At 42.5% G+C, this 26,744-nt stretch overlaps 1 protein-coding gene across 1 annotated transcript in view; it reads left to right on the top strand.

Moving 5' to 3' along the window:
* Window positions 1–16,963, top strand: part of EXPH5 (exophilin 5) — a 144,265-nt gene extending 127,302 nt beyond the window's left edge. Inside the window, exon 7 of the mRNA XM_089666001.1 lies at window positions 6,494–16,963. Within this exon, the coding sequence (XP_089522127.1) occupies window positions 6,494–10,914 (4,421 nt within the window). The 3' untranslated portion in view covers window positions 10,915–16,963. The remainder of the gene's footprint in view (window positions 1–6,493) is intronic.
* Window positions 16,964–26,744: the final 9,781 nt, after the last annotated feature.

Here is a 26,744-nt window from a genome sequence, read left to right as displayed (position 1 = left end):
ATGGACCTGACTGTATATAGCACCGTCAATTTACGCAGCGCTTTCACATCCGTCCCTAATCCTCAAGGGGTGTACAATCTAAGGTTCCTAACTCACATTCACGCATACACATACTAGGGACAATTTTTAGACAACCTACCTGCATGTCTTTGGAGTGTGGAAGGAAACCAGAGTTGGATTCAATCAGGAAATAGTGCATGGGCAGCACAATGGCTAAATGGTTAGCACTTCCACCTGGCAGTACTAGGGTCGTTGGTTCAAATCCCAACCATGGCCCCACCTGCCTGGAGTTTGCATGTTCTCCCTGTGCCTGCGTGAGTTTCCTCCAGGTACTCCGGAGGTTAATTGGATCCTGTCTAAATTGGCCCTACTATGTGTATGTATGAATGTGAGTTACCGTAGTTACTTTAGACTGTACACCCGTTTGGGGTTAGGGACTGGTGTGAATGTACAAAATATATATGCAAAGCGCTGCATAAATTGATGACGCTATATAAGTACCAATAATTAATAAATAAATATTTTGTATTTGCAGCTCCTGTGCTGCTTTTGTAATTCCCCCATGAATGATTCTAATTCTCTGCCTTTGCAAATCCAGGCTGTGTTAGGATTGGTAAATATAGTACAAGAGCAATGTTATGACAGTGACTCATACATTCCTTTTTATCTAGGTTAGTCTAGGAGGGACTGCTGTCCCATTAAAATAGAAGCTGAACAGCAACAAATAAAAATGTTTTTTGCAGTCCTGAGTATGGAAAGCACAACTCGGTGGCTGTGGGGTGTGTAACATTAGGTATTATGTGTTTGATGACCAGTGATTTATACCATCATCACACGAACATAATTATTTTCACATGTTTTCTTTTTCTTGGCTGCTTTTTCTTTTATTACACTTTTTCACAATGGGGATTGTTTTAATTGATTTTTTGTTTTTTTTTAGGGTGTTGGGTGGTTATGCGTACTGTGATTAAAACTTGAACTTGCCAGTGCAACTACAGATGCCCACAGTCTTCCCCACAACCATTCAGCCAATATGAAATAAAGAGCTATAAATGGAGTCATATTTAAACAATGGTTGTGTAGTCATTTATTTTAAAATTAAATAAACATACAGGTGAAACTCAAAAAATTAGAATATCGTGCAAAAGTTCATTTATTTCAGTAATGCAACTTAAAAGGTGAAACTAATATATGAGATAGACTCATTACATGCAAAGCAAGATAGTTCAAGCCGTGATTTGTCATAATTGTGATGATTATGGCTTACAGCTCATGAAAACCCCAAATCCACAATCTCAGAAAATTAGAATATTACATGCAATCAATAAAACAAGGATTTTACATAGAACAATATCGGACCTCTGAAAAGTATAAGCATGCATATGTACTCAGTACTTGGTTTTGGCCCCTTTTGCAGCAATTACTGCCTCAATGCGGCGTGGCATGGAAGCTATCAGCCTGCGGCACTGCTGAGGTGTTATGGAAGACCAGGATGCTTCAATAGCGGCCTTCAGCTCTTCTGCATTGTTCGGTCTCATGTCTCTCATCTTTCTCTTGGCAATGCCGCATAGATTCTCTATGGGGTTCAGGTGAGGCGAGTTTGCTGGCCAATCAAGCACAGTAATCCCACGGTCATTGAACCAGGTTTTGGAGCATTTGGCAGTGTGGGCAGGTGCCAAGTCCTGCTGGAAAATAAGGTCAGCATCCCCATAAGGCTCGTCTGCGGAAGGAAGCATGAAGTGCTCCAAAATATCCTGGTAGACGGCTGCGTTGACCCTGGACTTAATGAAGCACAGTTGACCAACACCAGCAGATGACATGGCTCCCCAAATCAACACAGACTGTGGAAACTTTACGCTGGACTTCGAGCATCTTGCAGTGTGTGCCTCTCCATTCTTCCTCCATACTCTGGGTCCTTGGTTTCCAAATGAGATGCAAAAGTTGCTCTCATCAGAAAAGAGGACTTTGGACCACTGAGCAACAGACCAGATCTGTTTTTCTTTAGCCCAGGTAAGACACTTCTGACGTTGTTTGTTGTTCAGGAGAGGCTTGACAAGAGGAATACGACATTTGAAGCCCATGTCCAGGATCCATCTGTGTGTGGTGGCTCTTGATGCACTGACTCCAGCCTCAGTCCACTCCTTGTGAAAGTCCCCAACACTTTTGAATGGCCTTTTCCTGACAATCCTCTCCAGGCTGCGGTCATCCCTACTGCTTGTGCACCTTTTTCTTCCACACTTTTTCCTTCCACATAACTTTCTATTAATGTGCTTTGATACAGCACTTTGGGAACATCCAACTTCTTTTGCTATTACCTTTTGAGGTTTTCCCTCCTTATGGAGGGTGTCAATGATGGTTTTCTGCACAACTGTCAGGTCAGCAGTCTTTCCCATGATTGTGATTCCTACTGAACCAGACTGAGAGAACATTTAAAGGCTCAGGAACCCTTTGCAGGTGTTATGGTTTAATTAGCTGATTAGAGTGGGAAACTTTGAGCCGAGAATATTGCACCTTTTCACATGTAATATTCTAATTTTCTGAGATTGTGAATTTGGGATTTTCATGAGCTGTACGCCATAATCATCACAATTATGAAAAAACACAGCTTGAACTATCTTGCTTCGCATGTAATGAGTTTATCTCATATATTAGTTTCACCTTTTAAGTTGCATTACTGAAATAAATTAACTTTTGCACGATATTCTAATTTTTCGAGTTTCACCTGTATATAAACAAATCTCAAGAAAGATCATATCAAAAGGTAATTACATTTGTACATCCTGGCAGCAAATATTGATGTTTACAGTGAAATAGAAAACCAAATGCTCACCACATAATCACAGTGCTCCCTGAAATACTAAGTGTGAAGGAGTAGTGGCCATTAATATACTCTAGAGCAGTGGTCGGCAAGCCGCGGCTCGCGAGCCACATGCGGCTCTTTACCCACTCTAATGCGGCTCTTCTGTGTGCCGGGCGCCTGCTCCCCTCCCTCCTCTCGGTCGGCCGCTCCCCTGCCTCCTCTCGGTTGGCAGCCCCAAAAGTCCGCGCGGACCTTTTAATCCGGCCCGCGGATGTGGCTGTCAGGATGTGTGTAGGCGGGGCAGCGTGCCGAACGTGAGGGGAGGGGAGCTAGGCTCCTCTCACAGTCCGGCCTGAAGACCCGAACGGCGCGGGAAGACAGCGAGAGGAACGCAAAAGGTAAGTGAATTGACACGGGGGACTTGGCTTACTAGAAGGGGGGGGGGGATAGTACTGTGGGGGATGAAATACTATATGAGGGATGAATTACTTTATGAGGGATGAATTACTATATGGGGGGATGAAATACTATATGAGGGATGAAATACTATATGAGGGATGAATTACTATATGAGGGATGAAATACTATATGGGGGGATGAAATACTATATGAGGGATGAATTACTTTATGAGGGATGAATTACTTTATGAGGGATGAATTACTATATGGGGGATGAAATACTATATGGGGGGATGAAATACTATATGGGGGGATGAAATACTATATGGGGGGATGAAATACTATATGAGGGATGAATTACTATATGAGGGATGAATTACTATATGGGGGATGAATTACTATATGAGGGATGAATTACTATATGGGGGGATGAAATACTATATGAGGGATGAAATACTATATGAGGGATGAATTACTATATGAGGGATGAAATACTATATGGGGGGATGAAATACTATATGAGGGATGAAATACTATATGAGGGATGAATTACTATATGAGGGATGAAATACTATATGAGGGATGAAATACTATATGAGGGATGAATTACTATATGAGGGATGAAATACTATATGAGGGATGAATTACTATATGAGGGATGAAATACTATATGAGGGATGAATTACTATATGAGGGATGAAATACTATATGAGGGATGAAATACTATATGAGGGATGAAATACTATATGAGGGATGAATTACTATATGAGGGATGAAATACTATATGGGGGGATGAAATACTATATGGGGGGATGAAATACTATATGGGGGATGAAATACTATATGGGGGGATGAAATACTATATGGGGGGATGAAATACTATATGGGGGATGAAATACTATATGAGGGATGAAATACTATATGGGGGGATGAAATACTATATGGGGGGATGAAATACTATATGGGGGATGAAATACTATATGGGGGGATGAAATACTATATGGGGGGATGAAATACTATATGGGGGATGAAATACTATATGAGGGATGAAATACTATATGAGGGATGAATTACTATATGGGGGATGAAATACTATATGAGGGATGAAATACTATATGAGGGATGAAATACTATACGGGGGATGAAATACTATACGAGGGATGAAATACTATACGGGGGATGAATTGCTATGGGGGATGAATTACTATATGGGGGATGAATTACTATGGGGGATGAATTACTATATGGGGGATGAATTACTATATGGGGGATGAATTACTATGGGGGATGAATTACTATATGGAGGATGAATTACTATATGGGGGATGAATTACTATGGGGGATGAATTACGATGGGGGATGAATTACTATATGGGGGATGAATTACTATGGGGGATGAATTACACTATGGGGGGTGATTTACTATATGGGGGATGAATTACTATGGGGGATGAATTACTATATGGGAGATGTATTTTCAGTTTTAAAAATGTGGCTCTCAAAATAAATTTCAATCATGGTTTTGGCGAGATTTGGCTCAGTTGAAAAAAAAGGTTGCCCACCACTGCTCTAGAGCAGTGTTTTTTAACCTTTTTTGTGCAAAGGCACACTTTTTTCATGAAAAAAATCACGAGGCACACCACCATTAGAAAATGTTAAAAAAATTTACCTCTGTGCCTATATTGACTATATATAAAGTAATTCTCTTGAATAGGAATCAAACACAAAGAAATTATTTTATAATTACTTTATTATGAAATAATAAAGTATTTTATAATTGTTCATATTTCTGTTTACTTACTCAGTGCGAAACCTGGGCCTGTTTGGCTGAACACAAAGCTGATATTCTGGCAGGAATCGAATAATTCATCCCCCCTATAGTAATTCATCCCATATAGTAATTCATCCCCCGTAGTAATTCATCCCCCATAGTAATTAATCCCCCATATAGTAATTCATCCCCCATAGTAATTAATCCCCCATATAGTAATTCATCCCCCATAGTAATTCATCCCCCATATAGTAATTCATCCCCCATAGTAATTCATCCCCCCTATAGTAATTCATCCCCCATAGTAATTCATCCCCCATATAGTAATTCATCCCCCATAGTAATTCATCCCCCCTATAGTAATTCATCCCCCATAGTAATTCATCCCCCATAGTAATTCATCCCCCATATAGTAATTCATCCCCCATAGTAATTCATCCCCCATAGTAATTAATCCCCCATAGTAATTCATCCCCCATATAGTAATTCATTCCCCATAGTAATTCATCCCCCATAGTAATTCACCCCCCATATAGTAATTCATCCCCCCTATAGTAATTCATCCCCCATATAGTAATTCATCCCCCATATAGTAATTCATCCCCCATAGTAATTCATCCCCCCTATAGTAATTAATCCCCCATAGTAATTCATCCCCCATATAGTAATTCATCCCCCATATAGTAATTCATCCCCCATAGTAATTCATCCCCCATATAGTAATTCATCCCCCATAGTAATTCATCCCCCATAGTAATTCATCCCCCATATTAATTCATCCCCCATATTAAGTCCCCAAGCCCCCCCTGTGTCAATTCACTTACCTTTGCTCCGCGCGTTCCTCTCGCCGTTCCGGTGTAGCATGAAAATCTGTCTCCTATGAGGATCTGTCCCCCTCGACGTATCTGCGCATGTGCCAGTTTCAGGCATTAGCAGCCAATCGGCGATCTCCGGCACATGCGCAGATACGTCGAGGGGGACAGATCATCCTGACAGTATCACGCTCCGCGGGCCGGATTAAAAGGTCCGCCGGGCCGTAGTTTGCCCATTGCTGTTCTAATGATTGGTCTATTTGTGAGCCGAGGCCACATGTTACGGATGAAATTGCAATTTTTCCCACGGCACACCAGACAATATCTCACGGCACACTAGTGTGCCGCGGCACAGTGGTTGAAAAACGCTGCTCTAGAGTATGGGTGTCAAACTGGCGGCCCTCCAGCTGTTGCCAAACTGAGTTTCACCTGTGTGTGTGTATATATATATATATATATATATATATATATATCGCCAAAATTGTCTGCAGATTGAGCACCAGGTCTTGTTATTAAACATCAATACCTGACTTCACAAATACACTTTTGGCTGGATGGGCACACATTCCAACAGACAGCATTCTGAAATGTTTACCTTAAGCTAATCTTAGTTACAAATATCTCTAAAAAATGCCTGAAGACTATAGATGCTCTCTAAATGGTGTTAAATATATAACAGTAGGATGCACATTAACAATTTTTTATATTTAGTTTTAGGAGATCTGGACCAAAAACTTGACCAAGAACAAAGTTACAGTCACCCGGTGAGGAGTAGCATAGCATCAACTTCTAAATATGGAAATATATACAGCACAGAAAGCTCACACCACCGTACAAGAGATGCAAGGAAAGAATACAGCACTTTATCCTCTCATAATGGAAGAAGAAAAGTCTTGCTGGGAGAAACACATACCACTCACGCCACATACCAGCCAAGGAGATTTTATGAAATGTACTCAATCAGGAATCAATCAGCATCACAATCCGCGGCTGACAGCAAGAATATTTATGCTAACAGCCCTTCTCTGTGTTCTGACACCCGCGGTAAACCACCAGGTTTTTTACCCATCTCTGGGAAATTTTCTTCAAGTAGCTTGGATCTTCCATCACAGAGCTTAAAACAAGAGAGGATTAGACAACAGAAACCAAGAAGGATACCCATCACCTCAATCAGATGGAATATATCACCAGCTTCTAGCCAACCTGAGGTCTGTGGAAGACCGTGCCGAACACAGTCTGCTCTGGATCTTACAAACTGCGGTAACACTTCTCAGCAAAATCGAATATTTGATCTTTATAATTCCAACAGAGTTTCTTCATCAGGCTCTAATGATTTCCATAAAGTCAACTATCAAAATGACTCGACATGTAGATCATCTCAAAGCAGTTCAGATAAATGCTCCACTGGACATTATACAACAGACTCTGGTAGCCTTGGATCCACAACCAAATTTGTGACACAACCTAACAGGCACTGGGAGCAAGAGAACAAGGAAAATTTTTTTAAGTTAAACAAAGTCACAAGCCAACCACTTTCTTGTACTGGAACTAAAACAGACAAGGATACAGAACCTATGGAATATTTAAATGAACATCCAGTACTTGATAATGATGTTTGTAACTTACAGGATCAGGTGGCAGATTTTATTTGTACAAGCAATCAATCTGATCCACATGCTTTGAATTCACAAATCAAGAACATCTTTCCTAAATCAGATGTGTCAACAGTGGACATTGGACCTTGTAGAGAGACTTTAGATGTGGGTCAGAACTTTCCAGTAGACTTCACAATGACACCAGAAATTGAAAACAAAACAAAAGAACCAGTCAAGACATCTTTTAGTGGCCTATCAAAATTGGAGCCCATGGAAGTTGATGTTCCAAAAGCTTCACTCACATCTACAGAGAAATTTTCATCCACTCCTCAAGACTTGAGAATAGTTGGCAACAGTGGTCAAAAAGACACTTCTGTTTTAACGCTACAAAAACATTCATCTTATACTGGACCATTGTTCACTAACCAGGACAAAGCAACATTTTCATTTCAAAGTTCTAAATACTCAGTTAAACCTAATAGTATAAAGAAAGATCATTCTCCTTTTGCGAATGTGTTTACATCTTCAAAACCCATTGCTGGTTGTGATACAACTTCAAAAACCATCTCCACTGATATTGCCGAAAAACTTTTAATGCTGAGCTCAAGACGGGGTTCAAATGACAGTAACTTAGAAGGGTATAGGTCTGATATGCTGAAGCATCAGAAAAGAAATGCATCCTCACTTCCAGATTTAATTGATAAGCAAAATGACGTATGTTTTTACACAGATGACAGTTCCTCAATTATCAAAAATGAGGAAAAGCCAACAGATGCCCCCTTAACCACTGTGTCGAACACAAAACTGTCTGATAAAACACTTCTAATGTGTTCGGGAAACAACGTCAGTTCCCAGAAATTGACAAGCCAGTTAGAAGTTTCAAACTTAAGAAGTTTGGACTCTCAAGAAAAGTTAAAAACATGTTCTAAAGAAAAGTTTAAAACACGCTCTCAAGAAAAGTTAAAAACAGCGATTGACAGAACATCAAAAGAAAAAGATATCCCACAGCTGGAAAGGGTATCATTCTTGACAGACACCGTAACAGAGATTGATAGTACAAAAACCTTACATATGCCAGAGACAGATCCTCCGTATTCAGACATATATCAAAGGTATAAAGCAATGTATATTAATAATCGGCCAAATTATGTCCATCGTGGAGCTGATACAAATAATAATAGACCATTTCCCAAAACAGAACAAACTCCTGATGAACTTAGTAAATCTGATGGATCAAGCAGTGTGTTTATTACAAATCAACAAAACACTGATAGAGGAATACAAGATGCAGAAAACATAAAGGAAATGTCTCAAAACTTTAAACCTTTGCATCCACAAAGAACTAACAAGATAACTGAAATCAATGCGCAACCCAGAATTCAAAGCATAACAGTCATTCCCAACAGGCAGATTGTAGAGGAGCATTTACAAAGAAAATCCTGCACCAAGGATGACACAGATAAAAAGTCCTCAAACGTACTGAAAAAGCAGTTGCTTCTGGCACCAGAGCCATACGAAAAGTGTGTTAACACCAAAGAGGACACTAACCCTCCATCTTCTGGAGGTGGACTGAAACCAAACATTTATAGTTGTGAAGGTCTGTCTGATGATATCAGGTCTGTTGAAATCAACTCCATTTCTGAAATTCAACAGACATCTAAAACATACACTTCTCAAGGAGTAACAGAAAGAACTCAGATTTATGAAACGTGCTACACAGATTCCTCAAAGCCTGATGTTGATACGGTTGAATATCATAAGATTGTTTCAATCTACTACACCTTACCACGTAAATATGCTAAACGACTGTCAGATGTATCCCAGAACAACTTGAAAAACATTGATCAGACTCTTGAAACTAGCAAAGCTCCTAGCGCTCTATTGGAGAAGATAATAAAGAGGTGCCCTGAAGCTAAAAAAAACAATGACTTCAGTTACCAAAATAAGGGAAAAACATCACCGTCCCATTGTGCTCCTGAAAATGTATTGACCAATGAACCGGATTCAGGAGAAATGCCTTTAAGCCAACAGCATCTTTTAAATTTTAATCTCATTCCTTTGCAAACTAATCTAATAAATAAGAACAACACACCCTTTCCTGGTGCAGAAACAACTCAAACAGACTTCAGTTCAAAAGACCAGTTACATTTGGTGGACCAGTGTAGTTCTTTGCACATCTCTCAGAGTGGTTGTGATTACAAAGGTAAAGACTTGCAGACACAAAGAAATACAAAAAATAGAAATGAATATAGTCCTACAAGGACTTCACCCCGGTATACCCAAAATACTTATTACACCTTACCAAATAGGAAATCTAATCTGCAGGATTTGGAGAGAAGTATTATTGAGAATGATGTTGCTATGGCGCGTAACAGATGTAACCTATATTCCAGAAGAGAAAACACATTTCCTATAACTCCAGAATTCCAGGATGTTGTGCCATCACCAACGTATGGTTGTGATAATCTTAATCTTGCTGGGGATTGCAATTCAATTGATCAGGAAAGGCAATTGAATGATATGCATAATTTTGAGAAAAAAGAAGATGGTTTGTGCAATAAGGATTCCTTTGGAGATGGAGTAATTTACAGAGAAGATATTCCTTCATTATATAAATTAAAAAGTTTAAATAGACATGAATCACACCATGCTAGAGACACCTCACCAGGCATGGAAACCAAACTCAGTCCACAGTCTCAGAGCCAGCCCTATACTACTAGACCTTCTTACAACTCTGCGTTTGTCCAGAAGAAAATGAAACCTATAAATGCCAAGAGGTTTACTTTTTCCTTTGACAACACTGGACAAAAAGAAAACAGCAACTCTAGGTCAAGTGAATCATTTGGTGAAAGTATTGGGCAGTCTGATGTTGATTCACCAGCTGTATTCTATTCACCAAAGGACAACTATTCTTCACATGCAGACAGACATTATTATGGACAGGGAAGCTCAGCTGAGAGCAGAATCTCTCAACCTTCCAATATGTATCGCTCCAAAAGTTTGAAAAGCTTCAATCATGATTACCAAAAAGAAGAGGATGAGATCAGAAGAAAAAGTGATGGAAACTTTTCTTCAAAAAGTTATGGTGGGAATATGAAAGACAAAAGTCCTTCAGATGTCAGCTGTGGAAATGGCACACGTAACAGGAGATATTCAACTGAGATGATTGATGAGAATGATAATTTGCCAGATAGCAGTACGGGCAATGAACAAACCCCTGTATATACTGCTAAGTCTGTTGACTATGGCATTTTTGGAAAGGAGCAACAGGAAGCACTTTTAAACAATGTAAAGAGATCACTTACTGAAGGGAGGTTATGGAGGCCAAGTTTTTTAAAAAACCCAAACTCCTTGAGAAATGAGGAACATTATACTTCTCAGGAATCTCAACAAACAGGCTGTAAACTTAATGATGGTCTGAAAGGGACTCTCAACATATATGAGGACAAGGTCCCTCCCAATTCAGAATCTGATACTGATACGACAACTGATGATGAATATTACCTAAATGAAAATGACAAAGAATCTGAATTATGAAGTCCTTCAGGATTAGAACCAAGACAGTATTGCCGCTTTTTCAGACTGTACATTGGCTTTACATGGAAATTAGTGTAAAATAATTATTTTGATAGAGTAACATTTTAACAATAAGTTGTTTTTATTAAAGTGCAATATGAAAGGTAGCTTATTCTGAATGCCATGTACATATGGATAATTCAAGAATTGTATAGCTTAAAGAAGATACCAGCTATTGTTTTAGGTTTCAGCAGGATAAGTGAAAGAAATATGAAAATATCAACTCCATCACTGTGATCTGCAAATTTTAAGGAGCCATGCCATGCACTTTTTATAGCTGCTCCCTCTGCCTGTGCTGGTGAATGGGAAAACCTGACATACACTCACACAGTTAAAGGAACCTGAGTCAAATTAAGTGTGTACTATAACTTTCACAAAACAGTCACCAAAAATCCCTCTATGTAACCCCCCTTTGGTGGAGATATCCTTTAAAAGGCTAAAATGTACTCCTTAAGATCAACTTACTTAACATGATGCTGCCTTTATGATAAGTAAGTTGTGTCATTAAGTCAGAATTGAAGTAACCAGTATTTCTGCTTTAGTGACTGGTGACTGGATACTGCGAGCTCCTTCGCCCAGCACCAGTATATTATTCTGTGTTCAGCATCATCAGCCATCTTGGCTAGCCACCTCCGATTGTGCACGTACACAAGAATTAAATGCATCTTAGCACCAAGGCATGCCGAGACTATACACTGAGCACTATATGCATAGCTTATTGTACTAGCTAAATGTTTGATAGTAGGCAGGTAAGAAGCTTTATTTGCAGAAGATATATAGTATGTCTCTTCTGCAATTAAAAAAAAAAGAAATTCCTGCTGGTAATTTTTTTCCAAGTATAGTTCTGACAATAGAATCTTGTACTGCAAGCCATCAATAAAAGCAGAATAACTGATATTTTTAACTGATCAGTGTTTTTCAACTTTTTTCCAGTCAAGGCACGCTTTAACATTTTGCACAATCTTGAGGCACCCCATTTGAAAATGTAAAAGCTAAACTAATAGTTTTACCTAACACGGAAATATCCGCACACTTAGGACACCCAACGATAGAGGTGGTTTACTCTCCCAAAGCAAATACACCTTCGCACACTCGTACAGACAGCTTTCTTTTCTCTCTGTTTCTCACCTTCGCTCAGCTAATGTGACCCCAGTGCTGACAGAGAGGGGCAAAGAAGGCTGTTGTCCAGGTGCCCAACATCATCCTTATCAACCGATCAATGGTGTCATTGGTTGTTAGGATGCTGGCGGGTGTAAGGTTGTACTGGTTTTTAACTAAAAGGCAGGTTTCATCTACTGACTAGCTTGTATACAGTTTTTGGGCAATTTTTAGGCATTTTGCCAAGGCACCCCTAAAGAAACCTGAAGGCACCCTGGTTGATAAAAGCTGGTTTAGATACTGTGTTTCAAATATTTACACATTGAGCATATCCATGAAATTCAGTGTGCAAAGTATGGACTTTTCTCATTCAAAATTATACATAGCCATAACCTTACCATGGCCAAAGTGCTACTGAAATAAAAGAACACACATATATAAGGCACAGCAATGTGCTTTTATAAATGTGCATTGTGTCCCAATTGCTTCAGGACTATGAAGAAAGTGGATCCATATTCAAATTAATCAGTAAAACAAAAAAAAAGCTGAAAGAGGGCCTAGTCATGTGACCTGTTTAAGTCATATGATTAGCCTAACCACCAATCATGGAGCTCTGCTTGCAGCAATAAGCAGAAATGTGAGATTCTGTAGGCTTTACACCATGGCCTCCATATTATAAATACAATGTAAAATACAGGCTGCAGCTGAATTAAAAATGCTGGGTCCAATGAAAGCAGCTAGCAGTAGCCACTTTACTATAAATAAGTCACGGGTCTGAAAGCTTAGAGTTACCTTGTTTATAATTGAGCGAACCCTCTCGTCCCACTTCGTAGCTGGAATGGTAAATATGAAATAGTCATATTCAAAAATGTTCTTATTTACCTAGACAAAAAGAAGCATTGCTTTCGAGCAAAGCTTCTTTGCAAGGATGCTGGACACATGCTACAGGTATATTTCTGGGCACTGGAGCTATGCCTACTAGTTGTTACCCTGTAAGCCAAAGACTGATGGTTTCCATTCATGGCTAACTAGAAAGAGGCAGATGTGTCCCAGAGACTGGCGGGCAGTGACATCAACCCGTTCATGAACCTGTAGTACTACAGCCTGCAAATTAGCCAAGGAGTAGGATTTGTTTACATGCAGTGAAGAATGGGCTGGAAAGTCATAGTGAACAATTACAGATACTTCCTATAGTCAGAAATACTCATGTTTGCCCTTAGGAAGCAGTCAGACACATTCCCATTTCTGCGACATGGGCCACTGAATTGGTGCAGAATCAGTTTGTATATGTTCATCTTAAAGGGAACCTGTCATTTGCCTTTTGTCATCTGCGACAAAGTAACTGATTCATTGGGTAGCAGACACTGCTGCTTGCTTCCACTTACCCATTCGCCTGCCAGAGTCCCCCTAAATAATCACATGTCATTTCCAGGTTAGCTCTGGAACATTGCTTACACAGTGCTAAAGACTGTTCCTCTGCCTTGGAAATTACCAAGGCTGTACTGTTGAAGTAAGGAGACCGGATCACATGTCTCACCTTACTGAAAAGTAACAAAATTATGATGAGGTTCAGGTGGGTGTGACTACGAGGGAGCTATCGGAAGGTAAGTACCAGCACCAAAGAACAAACAACTTAATATGCCCTGACTGGGCAAAGTACAGGTTCCCTTTAAGACTTAAAAAAAAAGGAACTTTGCTTCCCCTTCCTATGTCCCCCTTCCACTTTTCCTTATTTTTTTGCTGAGTTCTCCACAGAAAACATTCATGATCAGTGAATCCATCAGATTCTGTAGGGATCCATCCCTGCTCCCCCGGTCCCATGCCACTATCTTCTCTGTCATTGGGAGCCATCTGTGGCTTCCAGGTTCCTGCCTAGTGATGATGCGCTGCAATACCTAGACTCCTCGATGCCATGGCATTCCCTGGGGTCTCCTTGGATGCATGATGTAAGTATCTCAGGAGGCTGCGGGCAGTTGAATACATCTTTCTCATGTAGGTGAGAAACTAAGAAGTGTGGGGAAGTAATTTAAAAAAGTTCAAGTGATTCTAAAGGGTTTTTTTTAAAATAACAAACATGATTATACTTACCTTCTGTGTGCAGTGGTTTTGTACAGAGTAGCCGCATCCTCCTCTTCTCGGGTCCTTCGACCGGTGCTCCTGGACCCTCCCTTCCGTCAGGTGCCCCCACAGCAAGCAACTTGCTATGGGGGCACCCGCTGCTCTGTGTGTCCATTCACACATGGAGCTGTGGCTTGGCCATGCCCCCTCTCTTCTCGTTGGCTCACTGGCTGTGATTTACAGCAGTAGGAGCCATTGGCTCCCACTTCTGTCTCAGCCAATGAGGAGAGGGAGTCCCGGGATAGCTGAGACTCCAGTACACATCTCTGGATTGAGAGGGGGCTAAACGCTTCTAAACACTCCTAAATGCTACTAACAGCTTTTTCTAGCGGTTTTTTTTTTCTACATGTACTGTAAAAACGCTAATAAAATACTAACACTCCTAGACGCTACTAAAAAAAAAGTAATTATCAGTATTTGTTCCAGCATTTTTTTTGTTTAAAAAAAAATGCTAGTGTGCTGAGAGCCTTAGAGAGTAAGGGGTTAGGAGTGGAATACCGGAAAGTGGATAGGGAGGGTGAAGATCTATTTTAACTTCATTTAATTTAAAGGATAAGTTCACATTCTATAACATGTTACATGTTTCATTACCATAAGCCTCTGAGGCTGATGGGTTGTAGTTCTTAATGACCTGAGGGAGCTGTTGACTGCTTTCATAGTTCATTCAAAAGCCCTGCAGCTTTCAGACAACCCAAATCAGAGGTATGGGTTGAAAGCTGCAGGGCTTGTCTGCAGAAGCCTGACATTGCACCCCGATCCCCTGATTATGGCTGTAATGTTTTTCGGGCCACTCAAGTTAAAAATAATAAATGTACATGTTATTTCTGCAAAAATATATGCATTTATTGTTTTTTCCTAAAAGGTGAACTTGGCCTTTAAACTTGGATGTGATCATATTTCTTTTGTCTCTCGTTTCCATTCCTTTCCATCACAGCTAGTTCAGGTGAAAATAGATACAGCTCTTTTCATAAAGCCCTTTTCTTTTTTCTTTATCAGTGGAATCAAAGGCCACATACAGTATGTATTTGTCTATAAAAAAGGAAAAAGTTTGTAAAAAATGTTACTTGTATAGAGTAGAGATGGTGTGAATCATCTGTGACTTCCAGCTGTTAGGGAACTGGTCTGGCAGGCATACTGGTTACTTTTGTTCCCAAATAAATGCAACTGTCCTGGCTGCTCATGCCTTATATCACAGGATATAATGTATTATAAATTAAATCTGGACCGACCGACCATTAAATCCATAGTTGGAAACACACTGGAACTGTTTCTGGAGGCAGTCTTGTGATTTGGGCAGTACTGCAAGACATTACAGCCCCATCCTGGACCCTCCTGCAGACTACGTGGCAGATAGAGACGCTGTTAGGATAGATATATGTAGGTTACCTATACTGGTCTGAAAGTATTTGGCAGATTCATTGGTTTCAGTACAGCACTTTGCATATTGCTTTGTTTTCCCAAGTGAATAGGACTACAGGTCAAATTTTGGCCAATTCTGACTGAATAGGATGGAATAGGAGCCATGAGGGTCCTGCAATCAACTCCTAGGCTTGACAAAAGTTGATTTTAAAATCATCTGAGCCGGGTGGAAAACTATCAGCCCAACAGTGACTGTATACTATCAGATGCAGTCAGTGTTTGGCAGCGCCACTGTATTGAGGCAGCCATTGGTGTACTAGCTGCCAAATACAGTGTCTGGCAGTGGTGATTCCTCCGTCCACACAGATGAGGGAATCTGTTGGGTTTCTTATGTTCAGCACGTGGGTTGAATAACAGAAAATTGAGCCACATATGGCCAGCATAAGGCTAACCATAGATTATGTAATTTCCTTTCCTCCAGCCACTGGTTGGAGGAAAGAAAATTGCTTGATTCTCCCATCAACACAGTCAGTGTTGATGGGGAAATCCATCACTATTGTATTCTGACAGTGGGAGGCTGCCCCGCCATCAGAATACAATGATCACTGCTGACAGCTATAGCCACTGGCAGTGGTCACACGGAAATGACAGGCTGGTTGTGCTGAAGTCGATCGATAGTCAACTCCAGTACAACTAGCCTGCCCATAGATGGATCGAAATTTGGTTGGTTCAGCAGGAACTGGCCAACTTTCAATCCATCTGTGGCTGGCCCAAGTCTTTTTATATTAATTAAATTATATGTATAAAACTGGAGCGGGTGGAGGTGTTAACGACAGATAGTTACTAGTTGTCACTTTAGGTTCAGCAGATATTTAATATCCAGTGTCCAAGTGATTGAAATTTGGTTGGTTCAGCAGGAACTGGCCAACTTTCAATCCATCTGTGGATGGCCCAAGTCTTTTTATATGAATTAAATTATATGTATAAAACTGGAGCGGGTGGAGGTGTTAACAACGACAGACAGGTACTAGTGTCACTTTAGGTTCAGCAGGTATTTAATATCCAGTGTCCAAGTGAGTCCTCCAGTCATGGGTAATGATGTATATAACTGTAAGTAAAAAACTGACTGCACTTTCAGAAATATTTATTTTCGTCAGAACTGAATTATGGATCTATTTTATAAGCAGGGTGTAATGCTTCAAACAAAACATGTAAAGTATTTGTATTGTCTATTGATGTAAAATAATGAAAAGTATTTTGTATTTTTTTACCGTAACATTTGTATATTATGTAAGTATAAAAACATGTTTTGTGGTTTTATGTTTGTTTTAAGCTGTGGATGAATGCTTTGTTCTTGGAAATAAAAATGTCAGTAAGATGTGTATGCTCAGATTGGAATGTGTGGTCTTCAAATAAAACTTGCACTTATGTGTGACTTCCGTGTGTGTCATTTTATTAAGCTATATCTAATGATATATAGATAATACCAATCCTGGTGGAATGTATAGTAGTTAGCCAGTTTACAAGCATAAGCCTGGGATCACATATATGCGGTGCGGTACATCGCATGTAATTCGCACAGGAACCGCACCGTATTCCTGTGCAAATCACATGCGATTTGTGTGTGGTGCGATTGGAGCAATACAGTTTGTATGGCATCTATTCGCACCGCACCCGCACCAAAGAGGTGCAGGAGCCTTTTTTTGGTCCGCATTAGAATCGGATGGGTATTCACACCTATGTGATCCGATTCTGCACATCACACCGTGTTTTGCGGACCGCTTTCGGGGTGTTGTTAACTTAACATACACACCCACAGCGGTTTGCATGAATGGGGTGCGATTCTGATGCGGTGCAGAATTTGCACTGAAAATGCTGCTGATTCCTCACTGTACCAAGGTGAACCACATTCCAGCCCTGGGTTCCTTGCCTTTCCATTGCCAACCCCTAATTACCAAAGCAGGTTGTAGCAGAGGAGAGATGCTTGCAGGAGATCTAGACCGGGTATAGCTGCTGGTGACAAGTGTGGTGATGCTTCCCTATACACCCCTTATATTTGGTTGTGTCACAAAGTTTTGGGGTTGCTTAAAACAGGGTGACTGTGCCAGCATCATTACAGTCCATGTGCTAGCCCTAAATCCTCCCACTAATAATTCTACGTGAATGGCATTCAGGGGAAGGTCACATCTAAGAAGTTGCCCAGAGTACAACAGTCACAATGGAAGCCAATGTACTATGTCCACATCTCTGCCATGCATTGCCTCGCCAAAAATGCAGCCTGCGTACTTTTTTTTTTTTCTTTCTTTGCTTTGCTGTACAAATTTGAGGGGCTGGTAGAAGAGTATGAGGTACTGTGTTTAAAGTAGCACACACAAGTAGTCCATTTTTTTTTCTTTAAGGTTTACAATTGTGTATATGAGCATTTTCAAGCATTTTGGTACATTTTTCATGTGCTCCCATTGAAGTCTAGGGGACCAAAAGCATGCATTGTTCCAGCAAAAACAAAAAACTGTACTTTTTGCCAAGATGCACAGGCATGAACATGCTCCATAGAATATTATGTTGTCATGCATTGGCCAACACATGTAAAAAAGGAAATTTATTTATACCGGAACAAAAATAATTTTGGGTTGACCCACACAAGCTTGGCTAGAAGATATATGCATTAAAGTGCAAAAAATTCTTCCTACCTGAAATCCTGTGCATTTGCAAGTTCCTGTGCACTGTTCCTGTGCACTATTCCTGTCCTGCCCTGAAATCTCAGCAGTGCTATCAAGTTTACTATTTGTGCACTAGAGAACACCACCCCTTTATGTTATGGAGGTGGGGGAGGTGTTCTGTAGTCCAAATCCGGTGTGAGCAGCCTAGGATGCTTAATGATTACATGATTACAGTACATTGAGTGAGCAGTGAGTGCCTAGGACAATGTTTTCTGGAAGGATCACCTTGTAAAATAAAGAAAGAAAATCCTGAAAAAGAAGGAATGCAGCCACCACATCAAAAGGGTGGTAATCTGCAAAGTTCATTTCTAAGCATATATAAAACAAGGTAACATGCCTCAGTACTCATTGTTACATTATTAAACACATTCTCACATGCAAGCAGTGTAAGTACCAACATTTGACCTGGTATTAGCCTTTTGTGGTCCCCGGAGAGTAGAGATGGAGGATTTGAGGAAGAAGCAGCACAAGCAGCCAATTAGTTCATGTGCTGAAGAGAGATGAAAACAGAGTGACAGAAAGATCAACTAATCACTGTGCTGCTTCTCCTTTCACTGTCTGGTCACTGGTTGGGCTGGGTCTAGGCTGGAGTCTTGCTTTCAATTTGTGTTCCTGGGTTTGGAATGTTGTAGTCAGGGGCGGACTGACCATTTGGAAACTCGGGCACTGCCCGAGGGCCCGGGGTCAGTAGGGGGCCCCATGAGATGCCCCTGGTACCTTTTTCATAGGCTTTTTTGAGTTTGGGCAAGGACACAGGGGCCCCAAGATCACCTATTGCCCGGGGGCCCCATGAGATGTCAGTCCGCCCCTGGTTGTAGTGGTAGATGGGACATCATGTTTTTTCTCTCCTTTATTTTTTAGCAGTACAAAAGGGAGTGCTGCTACTTCACATTGCCCAATACAACATACCCTGCATTGGGTTTGTGGCACATAACATTTTCAAGAAAAAAAATAAAAACCAACATACATGTGATCTCTAAAAAAAAAAAGGATTTTTTTTTGGGGGGGGGGTTAATTTTTTTTAACAACTTTTTTTTTTCACATAATGAGCAAAAAGTCCCCTATGTGATGATATTTTTTTGGTGCACTGTTCTCTTTAACCACTTGCCCTCCAGAGGATTTACCCCCCTTCCTGACCAGGTCATTTTTTGCGATACAGCGCTGTGTTCGTATAGAACAGTGGTTCTCAACCTTTCTAATGCCGCGACCCCTTAATACAGTTCCTCATGTTGTGGTGACCCCCAACCATAAAATTATTTTCATTGCTACTTCATAACTGTAATTTTGCAGTGGGAGGAGTAGTGCCATGTCATTGGTGTCAGTGGAAGGAGTAGTGCCCCATCACTGATGTCAGTGGGATGAATAGTGCCCCATTGTTGGTATCAGTGGGAGGAATAGTGCCCCATCATTGGTGTCAGTGGGAGGAATAGTGCCCCATCACTGATGTCAGTGGGAGGAATAGTGCCCCATCACTGATGTCAGTGGGATGCATAGTGCCCCATCGTTGGTATCAGTGGGAGGAATAGTGCCCCATCACTGGTGTCAGTGGGAGGAATAGTGCCCCATCGTTGGTGTCAGTGGGAGGAATAGTGCCCCATCGTTGGTGTCAGTGGGAGGAATAGTGCCCCATCGTTGGTGTCAGTGGGAGGAATAGTGCCCCATCGTTGGTGTCAGTGGGAGGAATAGTGCCCCATCGTTGGTGTCAGTGGGAGGAATAGTGCCCCATCGTTGGTGTCAGTGGGAGGAATAGTGCCCCATCGTTGGTGTCAGTGGGAGGAATAGTGCCCCATCGTTGGTGTCAGTGGGAGGAATAGTGCCCCATCGTTGGTGTCAGTGGGAGGAATAGTGCCCCATCGTTGGTGTCAGTGGGAGGAATAGTGCCCCATCGTTGGTGTCAGTGGGAGGAATAGTGCCCCATCGTTGGTGTCAGTGGGAGGAATAGTGCCATGTCATTGGTGTCAGTGGAAGGAGTAGTGCCCCATCACTGATGTCAGTGGGATGAATAGTGCCCCATTGTTGGTATCAGTGGGAGGAATAGTGCCCCATCGTTGGTGTCAGTGGGAGGAATAGTGCCCCATCGTTGGTATCAGTGGGAGGAATAGTGCCCCATCACTGATGTCAGTGGGATGAATAGTACCTCATCACTGGTGTCAGTGGGAGGAATAGTGTCCCATCACTGGTGTCAGTGGGAGGAATAGTGCCCCATCACTGGTGTCAGTGAGAGGAATAGTGCCCCATCGTTGGTGTCAGTGGGAGGAATAGTGCCCCATCGTTGGTGTCAGTGGGAGGAATAGTGCCCCATCGTTGGTGTCAGTGGGAGGAATAGTGCCCCATCGTTGGTGTCAGTGGGAGGAATAGTGCCCCATCGTTGGTGTCAGTGGGAGGAATAGTGCCCCATCGTTGGTGTCAGTGGGAGGAATAGTGCCCCATCGTTGGTGTCAGTGGGAGGAATAGTGCCCCATCGTTGGTGTCAGTGGGAGGAATAGTGCCCCATCGTTGGTGTCAGTGGGAGGAATAGTGCCCCATCGTTGGTGTCAGTGGGAGGAATAGTGCCCCATCGTTGGTGTCAGTGGGAGGAATAGTGCCCCATCGTTGGTGTCAGTGGGAGGAATAGTGCCCCATCGTTGGTGTCAGTGGGAGGAATAGTGCCCCATCGTTGGTGTCAGTGGGAGGAATAGTGCCCCATCGTTGGTGTCAGTGGGAGGAATAGTGCCCCATCGTTGGTGTCAGTGGGAGGAATAGTGCCCCATCGTTGGAGTCAGTGGGAGGAATAGTGCCCCATCATTGCTGTCAGTGGGAGGAATAGTGCCCCATCATTGGTGTCAGTGGGAGGAGTAGTGCCCCATCATTGGTGTCAGTGGGGGGAGTAGTGCCCCATCATTGGTGTCAGTGGGGGGAGTAGTGCTCCATCACTGGTGTCAGTGGGGGGAGTAGTGCCCCATCACTGGTGTCAGTGGGAGGAGTAGTGCTCCATCACTGGTGTCAGTGGGAGGAATAGTGCCACATCATTGGTGTCAGTGGGAGGAATAGTGCCCCATCATTGGTGTCAGTGGGAGGAGTAGTGCCCCATCATTGGTGTCAGTGGGAGGAGTAGTGCCCCATCATTGGTGTCAGTGGGGGGAGTAGTGCCCCATCATTGGTGTCAGTGGGAGGAATAGTGCCACATCATTGGTGTCAGTGGGAGGAATAGTGCCCCATCATTGGTGTCAGTGGGGGGAGTAGTGCCCCATCATTGGTGTCAGTGGGGGGAGTAGTGCCCCATCATTGGTGTCAGTGGGAGGAGTAGTGCCCCATCACTGGTGTCAGTGGGGGGAGTAGTGCCCCATCACTGGTGTCAGTGGGAGTAGTGCCCCATCACTGGTGTCAGTGGGAGGAATAGTGCCACATCATTGGTGTCAGTGGGAGGAATAGTGCCCCATCATTGGTGTCAGTGGGAGGAATAGTGCCCCATCATTGATGTCAGTGTGGTAGAGGGGAGAATAGTGCCCCATCATTGGGGTCGGGGGGGGGGAAATAGTGTCCCATCGTTGGTGTCAGTGGGGGGAGGAATAGTGCCCCATCATTGGTGTCAGTGGGAGGAATAGTGCCCCATCATTGATGTCAGTGTGGTGGAGGGGAGAATAGTGCCCCATCATTGGGGTCGGGGGGGGGGAAATAGTGCCCCATCGTTGGTGTCAGTGGGGGGAGGAATAGTGCCCCATCGTTGGTGTCAGTGGGGGGAGGAATAGTGCCCCATCGTTGGTGTCAGTGGGGGGAGGAATAGTGCCCCATCGTTGGTGTCAGTGGGGGGAGGAATACTGCCCCATCGTTGGTGTCAGTGGGGGGAGGAATACTGCCCCATCGTTGGTGTCAGTGGGGGGAGGAATAGTGCCACATTGTTGGTGTCAGTGGGGGGAGGAATAGTGCCCCATCGTTGGTGTCAGTGGGGGGAGGAATAGTGCCCCATCGTTGGTGTCAGTTGGGGGAGGAATAGTGCCCCATCGTTGGTGTCAGTCAGGGGAGGAATAGTGCCCCATCGTTGGTGTCAGTGGGGGGAGGAATAGTGCTCCATCGTTGGTGTCAGTGGGGGGAGGAATAGTGCTCCATCGTTGGTGTCAGTGGGGGGAGGAATAGTGCCCCATCGTTGGTGTCAGTGGGGGGAGGAATAGTGCCCCATCGTTGGTATTAGTGACACAAATGATGGGGCACTATTCCTCCCACTGACACCAATGATACTTACTTTGCTGACCCCTGCTCCAGCCTGGGCTCGCTCTCTCACTTACCTGTCAGCTGTCTTCCTTCTCTGGCCGCTCTCCTCTTCACTCGCTCCGGCAGCTCCCTCGGTCTTCTTTGATGTACGCGCGCTGCCGCTCGGCTCCTCCTCTCCAAGCTCCACCTCCTCGCCGGTGATTGGCCGCCTGTGTGCCTCTCCTGAGCTACAGTTCCGGTGGCCAATCAGCGGCGAGGAGGCGGAGCTGCTGAGCGATCCCGGAGGTGTGGCCAGGTGACAGCAGCGTATCATTCCGCCCACACATCGCCGGAGACTGCAGCGGTGTCTCGGTTCCTAAGACCATCGGAAATATGTGTTTTCCAATGGTCTTAGGCGACCCCTGGGAAATGGTCGTTCGACCCCCAAAGGGGTCGCGACCCCCAGGTTGAGAACCGCTGGTATAGAAGTTGAATATGCTGCACTGCCACGTTGATGTGATGGGAATTTGGGGTACTACATATGAAAAAAATATATATGTATAGTGAACTTCAATGCACCTCCCTCCCCCATGAAACTACTATACAACACTCTATATTTTATATAGTGCTTCGTGCCAATTGTGCATTCCCAAAGATACATACTAGTCTTCAAAACACCTGTGATAATATAACCGAATAAGGTGTCCGTTTTTACCAGCGGTAATAGATCGCTGCTCAGTTCTCCGGCATTCTCGGAGAACACAGTTCTACTGTGAATGCAGTTTATGAAGCAGTTCTCCAAACGAAAGGAGAACGGTCTCCAAACGCTGGAAAACGTCTCATTTTACAATCATCTCGCGAGATTACAGTAAAAGATCAGTTTACTAAGCAGAGGTAAATTATCTCTGCTTAGTTTTTTTTTTTTTTGAATTGTATGGGGACTACAATGCACCAATGCACAATGTGACTCTAATGCACAATAGTGAAAACGCCTGTGTACAAATCCACTAGTGTGAACAATTAAAGTGATACATACAAATAAACAGTCAGTCCATGATCATGAAATACAAATAAATGAATATATTGAAAGTTCAGGTGCTGCAGGACGCCTTCCACATCAAGGAATCAGCATAGTGTAGTGACAATTTGGTGATCCTGCTATCCAACAATGGTGATAAGTCCTCCTATTTCTTCATGTTATGTATGTGGGGTAATTGCAAACACTATAAGCTATATTTTATTAAGAATACACCCCCTGCGGTGGGAGGTGTATTATAGCACCTTATTTATTATGATATATTATCACAGTTGTTTAGAAGACTAGTATGTATCTTTGGGAATGCACAATTGGCACAATGCACTATATAAAATATAGAGTGTTGTATAGTAGTTTCATGGAGGAGGGAGGTGCATTGTAGTTCACTATACATATATCTATTTTTTTCATATGTAGTACCCCAAATTCCCATGACATCAACACGGTAGTGCAGCCTATTCATCTTCTATACTGATACATAATTACTTGTGGTTCGTGCTAGCAGCAGCCTCAGGATTGAATTTTAACCGCTGCACAGGATTTTTGAATATATTGGCTGTGTTAGTTTAACTGACAATTGCGCGGTCATGCAACGCTGCACCCAAACACATAGCCACGGGGCCGGCTCTATAAACCTCCCAGGCGCAAAGCAACCTGGGGAAACTTGCTTCATATTGCAAAAAAAATTGTATCGCAAGGCATTATTTTCAATGGATTTTCATTTGTAAACTGAAAATTAAACTGAGGTAAACCCAGGGGCGGACTGACCATTTGGAAACTCGGGCACTGTCAGTAGGGGGCCCCATGAGATACCCCTGGTACCTTTTTCATAGGCTTTTTTGAGTTTGGGCAAGGACACAGGGGCCCATGTTCCCCTATTGCCCAGGGGCCCCATGAGTTGTCAGTCTACCCCTGGGTACACCTGTATAGTTCATAAAACTAGTTCGCTGGATCCAAGGTGAGTATAGTTCCACTTCAAGTGGAGGTAAATACTAAGCCTAAAACGACTCTACCTATTGTAAGGTCGCTCCGGTCTGGTCATACTGTAAGATCTGCTCCCAGCGCTGGCTTCAGTGTAGAGGGACAGCCAGTAGTAGATGCCCCATGGTAAGCCTATGGGTGATATCCAGGGGCGGACTGACCATTGGGAAACTCGGGCACTGCCCGAGGGCACGGGGTCAGTAAGAGGCCCCATGAGATGACCCTGGTACCTTTTTCATAGGCTTTTTTGAGTTTGGGCAAGGACACGGGCCCCATGATCCCCATTGCCCGGGGGCCCCATGAGTTGTCAGTCCGCCCCTGGTGATGTCATCTCTCGGGCTGTACAGCCATTTATGATCTCTTCACTGAAGCCGGCTGCTGGAGATTATGTGACCGGACTGGAGCGCCCTCAGAATAGGTAAATACATCTTCCCATTACAGGGTAGTTAGAATAGGTTTAGAATGGGTGGGGTAGATTTAGGCTTAGTTAATATTTCACTATACATTCATTTCAAAATCTTTTTTGATCAAATTGTCAAAATGAGATGGTTGTTCATGTTGACCAGCTTCACCTCACCTATGTTAATACATTTGTAATTCATCAGTGACTTTCCAACAATGAAGTCATCAACAGGTGGCCAAGTGACCAGAACAGACGTCAGTGGTTGCCCATTCTTGCTGATTCAGATGTCTGGATATTCATATGTCAGGGCCAAGAGACAATGTCTGTACAGAGAGATCTGCTGCAGGCAGTAGCTGTGTCGAAGATATTTAACCCTGAACAAGTCACCTGTTTCCTAGACACCAAAACAATAAAATGTTGGCCCCTTAAACACAGGCAAACAAAATAAAGACAATTTCGGAATGTACTGTTTTTACAACTTTAGTGTGAACCTCAAACAAAATCCTGTTCAAAGGGATAATTACAAAAGTGTTCTTTTAACAAATCTTTATTCTTTCCTATTGCATATTGTTTTTACATGAGGATTTCGCCACGACCATTTCCACATCTTGTTTCCTGAGATATCCCACCTGAACGCCATATGAAAACAGAAGTACACAAGGAGGAGAGATTATCTGAAGAAGTAAAGATAGCCAGAAAGAGAGATAGGAGAAAAACATCAGGCAGAACAGAAACCAGGACAAAACTGAAATCTCCAGGGGGACTAAACACTAGAATTTCACCTAAAATTCTAAATATGAGTATACACTAGTAGAATTTTGTTCAAAATTTATTGTTAATTAAATTCATTTTTCTTATCATTACTGAGGCCATATCGACATTTGTTTTGATTGCAGTGATAAGAAAATTCAAAGGAGCAGTATGGAAAATTTTTCCCAAATGTACAAATTTCTAACAATGTTTGTGGTTTTCGTTCGGTAAATTCCATTCATTCCAAAATCAATGAGCTAATGGGAGAAATAAAAGATTCAGTTGTTAGCTGAAGGCAAGATAGGCTTCCCTGAAGAGATGAGTTTTTAGGGACAAAAAGTGGACAGAGTAGGAGAAAGGACAGATTGAGGTGGAGAGTTCCAGTGGATGAGAGAAGCTCTGGAGAAGTCCTGGAGATGATCATGAGACAAGAGAGCTAGAGAGCAGGAGGTTTAGGGAAGAGTGGAGAGGATGGTTTGAGTGATATTTTGAGACAAGTTTGCTGATGTAGCTTGGTGTTGTAAATGGCTTTGTATGTGGTTGTTAGTATTTTGGATTTTATTTATTAGGGGAATCAAAAGCCAGCGTAGGGATTAGCAGAAAGGGGTGGAGGACACAGAGCTCTTGGTAAGGTGGATGAATCTGGCAGCAGTATTCATGACAGACTGAGGAGGGATAGCCTATGTAGAGGTAGGTCTATAAGAAGAGAGTTACAATAGTAAAGGTGGGAGATGACAAGAGAGTGAATGAGTTACTTGGTGGGTTCTTTGGTTAAAAAGGGGCATATTTTGGAAATACTTTGGAGGTGAAGTCTACAAGATTTGGACAGTGATTGGATTTGGGGCTGAAAGGACAGGTCAGAATCCAGGATTACACCTAGCACCCTGGCATGAGGGAATAGACTGTTAGTTGTATTATTGATCTTAAAAGAGAAGTCAGGGGAGGGGGCACAGGCTGGGGGAAATATTATGAGTTCAGTTTTAGAAAGATTAAGTGTGAGGAAGTGGTGTGACATTCATACTGATGAATGATAAGGAAGTCTCAGATTCTTATTGATTTTGACAGAAAACCCCCTAAAAAGAGAGTCTAAAAACAATAAATGTAGCAATAAAATATTTTTAAAAGTTTTCTTTGTCTGCATTATGTTTTTGGATGCAAA

Source organism: Staurois parvus, unplaced genomic scaffold (genome assembly GCF_062004578.1).
Source record: "Staurois parvus isolate SC_StPar_1 unplaced genomic scaffold, SC_StPar_1.0 ptg000050l, whole genome shotgun sequence".
Classification (NCBI taxonomy): Eukaryota; Metazoa; Chordata; class Amphibia; order Anura; family Ranidae; genus Staurois; species Staurois parvus.
The sequence above is the reverse complement of the archived record's forward strand: the minus strand, read 5'-3'. Positions and strand labels throughout refer to the sequence as shown.